General features: G+C 42.5%; 1 protein-coding gene across 1 annotated transcript in view; it reads right to left on the bottom strand.

Moving 5' to 3' along the window:
• Positions 1-12,243, bottom strand: part of CPZ (carboxypeptidase Z) — a 34,305-nt gene that overhangs the window by 9,619 nt on the left and 12,443 nt on the right. Inside the window, exons 3-7 of the mRNA XM_058803927.1 lie at positions 11,312-11,686; positions 9,918-10,130; positions 7,716-7,912; positions 6,618-6,779; positions 731-889 (exon numbers count right to left, since the gene is read on the bottom strand). Of these exons, the coding sequence (XP_058659910.1) occupies positions 731-889; positions 6,618-6,779; positions 7,716-7,912; positions 9,918-10,130; positions 11,312-11,686 (1,106 nt within the window). The remainder of the gene's footprint in view (positions 1-730; positions 890-6,617; positions 6,780-7,715; positions 7,913-9,917; positions 10,131-11,311; positions 11,687-12,243) is intronic.

Raw genomic sequence — 12,243 nt, 5'->3', positions numbered from 1 at the left:
GATGGCAAAAAATTTCACAGAAGATTTACAGTGAGTCCCAAATGAGGAACTTTTCAGGGACAAGAGGGAGAACCAATCCCATTCGTCTGACCTGGAATAAATGTTGCAAGGCTGCCACCATATGGCAATAAGTCTTTTTTCCGTTCACTCCTTATGGATTCCAAAGGAAAATAACACTCCTGGTCAGGCTTGTTCCTTTTCTTCTGGAAACCACTGGTAAAAAATATCACAGCCGACTCCCTTTAAAAATTAAAATGTGGATTTTCCTAATCTGTGCTTTATGAAACCTTATCTGACCTCACAAAAGATAGGTAAATCTTTCCAGACCAAGCTGATAGAGAGTTAACAATCCTATATTTTAAAGTACATTAAGTAAGTGTATAAATTAGAGTCATGCAATATTCTGAGTTGGAAGGAATCCACAAGGATCATCACGTCCAAGTCTTAAGTGAAAGGCCTCTGTGGGGATTGAGCACTTGACCTTGGCATTATTAGCATCAGCTCTATCCAAATGAGCTGATATCATATTGAATACATATATATACATACATATATATATATATATATATATATATATATTGGAGTATGTATATAAATATGTTATTTATACATAATATACCCACATACGTACATGATCTAAATGAATTAAAGTTTGTTATTTATTAAAAGTAAATGTTTCCGTAGTTCCACAAATGGAACCAACATCCTAACCCCGCAAAAGCAACATTACCTTCTCATCAGGTGTAGGGGAGAACATTTTTTCTTCCATAGGATGCCTTGAATAGTCATAAGGATAGGTCACAACTAGCTCACCCCCATGCAGGCTGGCAGACAGCACAAATGGGATAGACCTCAACCACTTCATGACTGCTTTTGTCTCAGGGGCCACCTGAAATCCAGGAGAAAAAAAAAAAAAAGCTGTGACTAGCCATGCAATTCCAAAGGGATTTGATCTTGTGCAGGATGAAGCCTAATGGAGAAGAGGCTGTGTCAAAAGGAGAATGTTGAAGCTCTTTGGCTCTTCCAGCCCAAAAGTTACCAGGGGAAGAAAATCAGTTTTCTCCAGGGAATGGATGATACACATTGTTCACTGTGGAAAAAATGGAACAAAAAAGGAAAGAGAGCATTTGACAGAGGAAGAAACTTTTCATTACAGTGACATTTTCAGATTATGATACTTTAGGCTGGAAAATTTGTGGCATTTTATCATTACTTACCTAATTCCCTATCTAATTTCATTTCTGAATCAACAGGATTAACTTTGAATGGATAAACTGGAATAGGGGGATAAATTTGCAATTCTCAACCCTTGTTGAAAATGCATTTGCTGTCCTTAGGTGCAGGATAATCTGTAAATAACTGAAAACTGATATGTATAAAGCACAGCAATGCCTGCAGTTAGCTTGCAGTGAGCTGTGGCAGATAAGTCACCAAATCTAGGTGTTTTTGACAGTCCCCCCTCAGTAACAGCGGCAAGGGAGAGGGCAGCAGACTCTAAGGCATGTTCAGGCACCCGGCATGCAGGAGGCTCCTTCACCCCGTTTCTGAGGGGAAATTTCCGGGACCTGCTCCGGTGTTGGTTCATTCTTAGGGATAACAGTGGCATCTGGTGGCCGGTCCCTGCAAGCCCAGACTCACGCCAGTGCCCCCGGAGAGCTGAGGTTCCTTTCCTGCCAGCTGGGGGAAGTTACCTGGGGAAAACCTGAGGATGACAGAGGCTGCTTATCTGGACCCTGCACCACTGCAGGTATGCAGGTTTCATAAAAATGAGAAATACCTGTTATAATGAAGTTAATCCAGCATCTATTTAGGGCTGCTTTAGGGATTGCTTGTCACCCTTTGCTTTGACACAGCACTCAGAAAACCAGGCAGCCAGGGCTCTAGAGCACTAGTGACTAACAGTGTGCAGGGAAAAAACATCCAGAACAAACAAGAAAAAAACTACACAATCAACTCAATAAAGCCCCTAAAGACCTATATACTTGTGTTTCAACAATAGTAATTCCTGTTTTCTTTGGATCAGTCCCTAATCTACTATTGTTAAAAAAACCTTTGGGGATCCACAAACCCAGGGGTAGAGCACAGAAAAACGCTGTGAAGATGCAAAATATGTGTATTATAGCTCCATCAATGAGGCAGAAAGCCAAGGAAAAAGCCACATCTAAACATAGTTTTACCTGGAATGATTTAAGAAGATATTTCCCTGTCTGCTCCTGACCTAAGCAGGAGACTACCTCCCTATAGAAGGCATAGTTTTTAAATTAGTCTTTCTAGTGTTTGGGTTTCCTTAAAATGCCCTTCTGCAGCTATTGAGATAAATGCTACTCTGTAGCTTTCAACTTCCGCATTTTAAAAAGGCAACTTAAAAAATGGAATGTAACAGGTAAAGTCTGATCAACTGAGTAACACAGAATGCACTTTGCACACCAGAAACCTAATCAAAGTTTTTTATGTAATAGGGAAGATTAAACACAGAGTTTCCAGGAAGGGCATGACATGGAAAAAATTATTAAAAAATGCAGATAAAGGGCATTACAAAAGGAAAGGACTTTTAGCAGTCTCACACAATCGAGAAGTGGGAGAAGAAAGCAGACCCCAGGCTTCCTAAGAAGAAATATGGCACTGTCCAAAGAATGCTATCTGCACCAAAGGATTTGTTTTTCTGGCCTTTGTACAGTGCCCTGGATGAGCTGATCATGACCTTTATCCCAGCAGTGCTTTGGACTGAACCAGCCACTTCCACATGCACCCTGGAAGCTCATCCTCTGAGCCCATCTCTTCTGAAGAGAAGACCCCTGAGGGCTTGTAAGGGACTGTAAGTGTCACTGCCTGCCCCATGGATTGGATACTTTGGGAGTTTCTCAGGGTGGTTGAGCACCTGGAACAAGCTCACACCTTCCAAGTCCATAGCACCAGCCCTTCTGAGGAGGTTGCTGCCCCAAAATCTCATCAGCTCCCTGCGCTGCTGCAGCTGCCCCAGCTCCTACTGCCCAGCCATAGAGGCCATGCCTGACACAGCATCAGCCCTGCTTTCAAACATCAGCCTTGGGCCTTGATATGATTTTCAAGTTGCTTCTGCAATTCAGTGAACAAGGGTAAAATACACAGTTTTATTTGAGAGCTCCTGGTTTCAGTCCTTCATCCTGATCAGACAACTGGCTAAGCAGATACTTGCATAAGCCCCATGACAGTGCTGTCTCACAGAGCCAGTGTCCTAATGAAATCAATGTTGTGAAAAACCAGGAGTTTCAATGTCACTATTTTTACCCTATTACCATTTCAGTAAATGAGCATATTTGGTTCAGCTCCACCGGATGATAGCAGGTGTTATCTATGCCACTCTGGCCTTTGACTTTTCCTTTAATGTGGGTTTTGTGGAGCCTTAATTTTTTTTTTCCACCAGGGCTTTTGCTTTTAAGTTAGATGAGATCAATTTTAAAGTATTCATCTCACAAGAACAATTCAGAGCACAACTAGAAAACAGGGAAATTATTTCTGCATGAGGACAGAGAAGGGCTACTACCCTTTCTAAACCTGAATCTCATTTCTTCAATTATACTGCAGTTAGTCACTGTCTCCATGGCTTTCAAAGATTTTTTTTCTCCCTTTAAAAAGCAGCCAGACTAATTTTCTTAAAGAGTATGCCAGCCTCCACTGGCATAGACTTCCGAATTCTGTTTGAACCAAGACAATTGAGCTATATTTGAGATGTAGCCTGAGGTCCGTCTGAGCCCTCAGACCACTTATTACAATAATTCATAAAAGAGGGGAACAAAACACTCTGAATGAAGCCAGGCTTTTGGGGATCAGGAGCTCTGGCTGAGAGCTCACTTTCTGCTTCCTGATCTTTGTACAATGCCCTGCAGCACTCAGGTAATTACTTTAATAAGGCAGGTAACAAACACTGTTAAGTAAATGAAAGGGGAGAGGCTGGTGTTGAAACATTCAACCTAATGCTCCTGCATGCACAAAGCACCACTGTAAGAGCCATGGGCTCATCTGCCTGACAAAACTGAAGGTCATTAAGGGACAGCTGATTTGGCAGTCCCGTGATACCATCAGCACAGGAGACACAGGGCTGGGAGAGGACTTACTGCCAGGTTTGTGAACCATAGGAAACTGCAGTTAGCAAGGAGATTTTGTGGTGCCACTAAGGCCACAGGCCTGGTTCCTTCATATGCTCTGTAAAGCATATGGATTTGGAGATGTTTGAGGGTTTTTTATGTGAGGACCAGCTTTGGGGCCAGGAGAGCACCTAGAAGGTTCCCTGAGTTTCAGTGCTCTGAGGATGGATGGCCATCTTATTTCTTCTTTAAAAACAAGAAAAGCTTTGCAGGAGAAGTGCTGTATTTGTAACCCCAGGTCCACACCCACTGAGGTACAGCTCAGGTGGGATGGGGGGGTTGTGTGCCAAGGTTCGCTGCCTGTTGTCTGTGACAGAAACCCAGGGAGATGCTGCAGCTGGGGCTGAGCTGTGGTAGCAACTGTGAGAGCAATGTTGGGCTGCCTCCACCCTTCCCTCTGTAAGCTGCTGTGATGTTACACAGTGTTTATGAAAGATAAATACATGATTGTAAAGGTGGCTTCTGCAAGTGGCTGCCTGCCACTACCACCTCTCTCACAGGTCAGCAGAAGAACCAGGGCAGAAGCAGGACTTGGAGAGGGAGGAGGTTAGAGCCAGGAAATCCAGAGTTACAGGGACAAGCTCACAGTTTGCACCAGGCACTGGCAAAAAAATGGGGGTCAAAGACCCATTTGTCCTTCCTCAGTGTTGCCTGGGTCCTCAACCCTGCATCTCTGGACACACAGAGAAAGGGAGCACATGGCTGAAGGAAGATCTCCATCCTTTCCTTCCCATGTTGGAACAGGGGAAAGGTCTCAGGAGCCCTTCCTCTCAGGTGGAAGGAGTACCATAGATAATGCGGGATGAACTGACCACAGCCCCCATTTCCAGTTCCTCTGCACCACAGTGGGGAAGCAGGTATGGAATTAAGCTGCAAAATTAATCCTGGGAAGAAAGCAGAGGTGGGGGAAAAGTGTTTTTAAGATTTCTCATTAGTCTACTGTGATTCGATTCATAATAAATAAAATAGATATAAATAATTTTCATCAAGTTCAATCTTTTTTGCTTCTGATGTTAATTAGTGAGCAATTTCTCCCTGTCTTTATCTTGACCCATGAGCTTTTAGTTATATTTTCTGTCCCCTGTCCAGCTGAGGAGGAGAGTGATAGAGTGGCTTTGGTGGGCATCCCACTAGGGAAACTCAGCACAGGGGTGAATCAGAATCTTCTGACTTTTCCCCTAATATCCTCTCTTTTTCTACCTGTTATTTCCATTTGGCCTTAGGCTCTGCTCCACAGCTCTCAACCTTTCTTTGCCATCTGAGGCTCTGATCTCCACTTGCATTTACATAACTTGCTGTTATCTGTTATTATTCAGTCAAAAGTTGAAAACAACTAAGCTTGTGACCTTATAACCATGAAGAAATTCAGTGCCACAATCTGGTATCTATGATTACATGCAAAAATAGAATAAACTACTTGAGCTTAATTATGGCAGAAATTAGTGGTCTAATACACTGTGCATTACTGAGCCCCTTACAGCCTTGGATCTTTATCTGCACATTATCCTGAGGAAATGAGGTGCTTTTATCTAGATTTTACTACTGTGAAACGGGGTACCAGGATACTGGGGTAGCATCAGGGATGCCTTTGGGATTCAGACCTGGCTTTACATAAGACCACCTGCAGCAGAGTAGGAACCTGGAGTATGATCTCTCAAATCTTCTGCTGACACCAGATGAAACAATCTTGTTCACCACCTGTCTGAGGCTTTGTGCCAGCAATAAATATTGAATCAGAATACAATTAGTATAAAAGTAGGAGAAAAGCAGAGCTCCCAATATGTGAACTACTGATTTGGCTTCCTGTGATTCTTCTTTCAAGGGCAGCTAAGGTCCAGTTAGAGTTGTGCTGGGGTCTGCCAGCAACACAGGTAGGGCTGAGCCTTGCATTCCTGACATAACATCTCACACACCTTAGTGATGATGAGTGTGAGGCCCTGTAGTGCTGCCTCCATCCTGCTCTGACCTCTGCAGCAGCAGCTTTCCCTCCCAGCACCTCTGCAGCTCGACTGGCTGTTTCCACTGCTCCATATGGTTACAGTCATATATAAACATCCACTCTTAATGGAAGATGACACCACACAGCTTTGCATGCAGCCTTTGTACGTTTTCCATGGCAGAAACTCCTATTGCAGCAGACCTGTGCAGGACTTGGTGCAATGACAACCAAATCCACAAAAGGCTTTAACAGGCATCACAGTTTAAAGCACTAATGATGAATTATTACACACTTGTGACCCCCTCATAACAGTCATTATTCTTAATCTAAACCAGCAAAGTTCAAATTGTCCACAAATTTTCCAAACAATTTGTGACACCTGCCTCTTTGGCCAGACCCACACCATGATTTTCATGCCAATTCCGAGCCTGTCCACTTCAGTCCTACTTATAAAATCTAATTACAAGTAAATAACTTGAGAACAAGCAATCTCAGTCTCTTAACTCCTGAGCTGCTCTGCAGTAGAAATGATTTATAAAATGTGTAATTCATACCTTACCCCACCAGTAGGACTGTGGAATGGGGATGTGATCCAGACGGGCCCCACGAATCCCAGCTCTTCTGTAAGCCTCAGATGTCAAATCTGGGAAATTTCTGTTCAGGTCCAAGTTCTGAGCTGTCTGTCGTCCGATGACCCATCCATTGTAACCAGCCCCCTATTTTGTCACACAGAAGCCAATTTCAGAATAGCTCCCTGTCTCAAAATAACACTTAGTGGAAATTGATTAATCAAAGGGAAGTTTTAAAAGAAGTAAACTGAAAATGTCTGTACTGTTAAAAACCCACGCTTATTAATTAACCACATTTTGTCTCCATGAATATTAATGCACTAACTAGCATTCAGGAAGTGTTTCACTCACCAGTGATGTGACTCATGAGAGGAACACAGGAGCCTCTTGCTCAGAGCAGCATGCAGAGTGGGTTAGAGGAGAAAAAGAAAATACAGCTGATGCCCCAAGACAGCATGAGGCACAGTGCAATAACCCCAGACTCATACAATGGACAGAGCTCACCACACGAGCAAAAACAGAGAAAAAAGGTCTATTTTCATGCTAGTGGTGGTAGAGAAAACAGAGAGAGGGAAATGAGAATGTCAGGTAACAAATAATAGAATCTTAGTTTTCACAGGTCTCCATCAGACATGAGCTGATCTCAGAAAACTGCCATCCATTATGAAACTTTGACAATACAGAAAATATTCACATTTCATTATGCCAACAGATTTAAAAGAGGGGGAACATGAGCATGTTATTAGACTGGATTGCCTTATAAAACAATGTAAGTCATTTTAGTGAGTCAGGCATTTTGTTCTAGAACTTGTAGCAGAGAGTGCTAAGTGTGTGAAAAAGTAACACAGTCATTCCTACATCATCACATGCAGGCAGCAAAACTGACAAATATGGCTCTGATTTCCTCCTAGTTCTGTTCACATCATCTTTGGAAAGCAATGCACCACCAAACCTACCTGGGATTCTGGCAGTCAATTATTAGTGTTCCTCCCTTTACATGACATCTCCTCTCAGTTTGTTCTTTCCCATGAAGAATTATAAAAACACAAAGGCCTGAACATCTCCTTATAATAAAACTTTTACCTCTTCTGCAGCCAGTTCATACCCATCAGGATTGAGTGAGGGCAGGAGATGAATTCTGGTGTTGTTGATCAAGGCTTGGACGCGAGGGTTCCCAAGAAGATATTCTGAGCACAGATACTGAGCGAGGTATATCAGCAGCTCCTTCCCCACAACTTCATTTCCGTGCATGTTGCCAATGTACTTAAATTCTGGCTTGACTGTGAAATGTCAAATAATGAGATGCATTAATTTCATTATACATGAGTGGCTTCCAAAATCAGACTGATCCAAGTTGCTTACTGATGAGTCAAAGTTTTATTTACGCTAAATACACGTACACGTTCCTGCAAATAGCACAGCAGTTCTAGGTGAACTTCTCTCTATTAAACATCAGTTCAGCAACAGTTTAAATAGTGTGAAATAAAGTTAACTCCAAACTATTAGGATTCCATACTATAAGAGGTGATCATTGCTCCGAGCTTTTGCTACAGTCATCATTAATTGTGAGCAAAGGAGCAAAAGAAAACAAAAACATCAAGCCATGGCTGGGGGGGACCAAAACACAACCCTGGCACTCTGAGATACCGTGGGGGGCTTCAATGCCTTATTTTGTCACAGATCCTAGAAACCACCTGCAGATATGTAATATATTACCCCTTTATTTAAGAAAGAAGTTGGGTAATGCATAAAAAGGGGCTTTCAGGCTAAATAGCCCTGGAATAAGCCTATTAGAAACACATAACTTTGCAATACTCTGTAGTTATTCTCTCAGTTTCCATACTTCCTTAGAGACTAATGGAAAGTATAAAATAAGTGCACTTTGGAGACACCTTTTCCTGCCTATCCCTTCATCTTTGCCTTTGATCCTGGCCAGCCTTGAGCACTAGACACTGGAAGGAGCCTGGCACAGACCTATTATGCCACTTGCTCAGGCTGGTAAAATCTGCAGCTCTATACCTATTTCTACCTCCTTTTATGGTGTCCAAGCAGCATGAAGCAATAGATTTAGAGAAAAATGCTAGGAAATGTGTTAAACTACCATCTTTTATCATGCCATATCACAGTTCTCATTTAAAAGCCTGATTCATAGGCTTTGTGTTTTCCTGGCAAATGGAGTAAAAGCTTAAAAAGACACCTGCAACTTATTATCTTTGAAAAAGAGACAAAGGGTGATAGGCCAGGAAAATGTAACTTAGATCTTTGCTCTGTTAATGACATCTGCTGGGACCTGATTAAGTTTAAAGGCACCTCAAAATACCTCTAGACCACACAGGGCAGCACAGCTGAGAGTAAACAAAGTGACCAGTCTCTGCTGTCCTCTCTGAGTCCCCTCTGTGGGCAGCACAGCACATAGAGGACACAGTGGCCTGACCTGAGACCATAATCTCAATAAAGTATTAGGTCAGATGTAGTTCAGTTCTGCAGCAATCTGAGGCTCTCAGCAATGGCCATAGTAATCCACCAAATCTGAACAAGTATAATTTTTGACCTGGGAGTCAGCTATTGGAAAACAATACCAAATTCTGCCCTAGAAAGTTATCTGCTTTGTGAAGAATTTAAAACACTTAAAAGTCTGGTCCTTGCTCTCTTAGTGATGAAACTACAAAATAGAGATTTGTAGTGTTCCCCTCTGCAGAAAATTTGTGAGGAGTCATGTCCTAATGTACATATTAGCACCTATAAATGGTATAATAACATCTGTTCAGGGGCTATCATAACATAAATTCCTGTTATCACCAACTGACAGGTATAGTACTGACTGAATGTCTGTTCAGGAGGATTGTTTTCTGTGCTGAATCATCCCTTTTCAGTGTCAATGTCCTTCTCTACCTGAAGCCTTCTCAGAAGACTTGTGTATTTTAGGATGTGAAGGACAGTGAGGAAGTGGTAGATGATAGGGAGGGCAAGTCAGTAACAGAGTATCCCAAATTTGTGCATTGGGCACAAATAAATAACAGTGATATCACTGCAGCCAAATACACAGTGATACAAGGAACAGCATTACCAAGCACGGTCATGCACAGAGCCCAAAACAGTAAGAAATTGCTGCTGGGTATTCCTTGTAATTGCTACAAGGAATCATCATCAGTGCAACTCAGGAACCCAAGGGAGGAGAAATGTTTTGGAGTCAAGGCTTTTCACAGTTTAGGAGATGTCCCAGTAACAGGGCCTGTTTTCACTTGAACAATCTGCTCCACCTGCAGCAGCACTGATCAAACTCACGCAGTTCATGGTGTCCAGGCTTGGTTGAAAACTCAATCACAAAAAGATCCTTCCCCTCAAAGCTGCGGCCGATGCTGTAAGTGGTGGCAATGTGGGAGCACCTCGACGCAGTCTTCTTCAGAGTGCTCACCATTTGGGAATAGGAATGATGTTTGAACTGAATAAAAGTTGCTGGCAAGTCTGAAGGCAAATCTTCCTCAGCATCTACTTCGCCTGCAATGAAAAATCATAACAGTGTTTAAAACCATAATGCTCAGAGGACTGTATGAAAACCTGAACTTTTTTTCAAATTATCTTTATAAGTAAAAGAATTATAGAAAATAAAGCTGCAATCAAAACCTTAAATGTATGTAGTACATCCTACACTTTATTGTGACATGTTTTTTTTTTTAATCCAACTAATGCATATGCATACTAACAAATATTTGTTCAATCTCCAGTTAAATTTGACCTTTGGTATGCTAGCTCATTTCAGCAACAAATTGTGCAGATTTTTCCCTTTAAATTTGGTGAATCTTTTTTTTTATGAGATTCATCTGTCTTCAGCTATCTGTACCTTCATCCAAACAAAAATCTGTGACAATCACTAATGAGAATATTTTAATGAGCTGTTAAGCTTGACAGGTAGTCATAGATTTATAAGTGCACTAAAGTTTCAGTTTTTAAATAAAATATTTCAAATATATAGACAGCTATCACACAGGACAGAGATTATGTAAATGCATCCAAATATCTTGCTCTGAGCAGCCTGTCTTGATGCTCTTTTTAAATGAGGGGGAGAAATAGATACTTCTTCAGCACGCTTTAATTAAGTCTTTTAAAGAGGTTGAACAAAATTAATGACACAAAATTACAGGTCTCTACAAAGCACACTGAGATGACAAATGAAGAGGTTGTGTGCCATGGATAAGTCAAGCTGAGTGAGACGTGACCCTCCCCATGCAGACAAGGTGTGCCAGCAGAGCTTCCTTCCTTCCTTCCTTCCTTCCTTCCTTCCTTCCTTCCTTCCTTCCTTCCTTCCTTCCTTCCTTCCTTCCTTCCTTCCTTCCTTCCTTCCTTCCTTCCTTCCTTCCTTCCTTCCTTCCTTCCTTCCTTCCTTCCTTCCTTCCTTCCTTCCTTCCTTCCTTCCTTCCTTCCTTCCTTCCTTCCTTCCTTCCTTCCTTCCTTCCTTCCTTCCTTCCTTCCTTCCTTCCTTCCTTCCTTCCTTCCTTCCTTCCTTCCTTCCTTCCTTCCTTCCTTCCTTCCTTCCTTCCTTCCTTCCTTCCTTCTCTCCCTCCCCTCCCTTCCCTCCCTTCCCTCCCTTCCTCCCTTCCCTTCCTTCCCTCCCTCCCTTCCCTTCCCTCCCTCCCTCCCTCCCTCCCTTCCTTCCCTTCCCTCCCTCCCTCCCTCCTCACCTCTCAGCTTGGCCAGTGGGTCGAAGCACCCCTCTTCCTCCCCAGCGAAGAAGCGGTCACAGTCTAAGAAGTAGGGCCAGGCCATGTCTATTGCATCAAAGGCAGGGAGGCAATTCTTTTTGAGGTTCTCACAGACATGCCTGCAGGGCTTTATGACTTTGTCCTTTTCACACTGTGGGGCCAGCACTGAGCAGCCCAGGAGCCTCAGGTCGGGGTTGCATTCCCCCTGGAGCAGGTTGTGCAGCACGCTGATGAGCAGGTACTCAGAGCTGTACTCAATCACTTCTCGAGACTTCTGATCCAGAAAGTTGGGGTACACCATTTGAGTGTAGGCAACATCAGTACAAGAACTCAGGGCAATATCCACGCACTTTGCTGTGAAAAGGAGATGAACACAGGAAAAATAATTTTCTTCACTCATATTCTGAGCAGACAAAGAGAACGTAACAAATACTATGTCAAACAAACTTATTTCTTTAGCTGCCAAGTAGGCTGGGAATAGTTTGCAAACTGAATTGCATGTTTGAAACCACTTATAGAAAGATGATGGGAAGCATGCTTGCTTCTGGAGATATAAATTGAGTTTAGGGATTTGACCAGAGAATTACTAAGAGAAAGGTAGGAATTTGCTGATTTCATTTTTTCAGTTTTTGCTGAGAAAAACTCAGATTCCTGAATAAAAGTGTATTTGTGATATCACTCTCTCACCTGTCCTTGAATAATCATATGGATTCCCTGAGTAGATGTGAGATCCTATAGGTTTTCTTCTTTAGTGGGGAATGCTAAGTTACCTCTTTCCCCTGCTTGGCCCCACAATATTTGTAGAATTTAATATCTCTGAAACTGCAGACCCTCCACAAAGTTTGATTGAAATTGCCCAGACATGAAAAGTTCTTGTGGTGCTTAACTCACAGGCAAGCAGACCCATAATA

The sequence above is a fragment of the Ammospiza caudacuta genome, chromosome 4 (genome assembly GCF_027887145.1).
Source record: "Ammospiza caudacuta isolate bAmmCau1 chromosome 4, bAmmCau1.pri, whole genome shotgun sequence".
Lineage (NCBI taxonomy): Eukaryota > Metazoa > Chordata > Aves > Passeriformes > Passerellidae > Ammospiza > Ammospiza caudacuta.
Note: the sequence above shows the minus strand (reverse complement) of the source record. Positions and strands in the feature narration are given on the sequence as shown.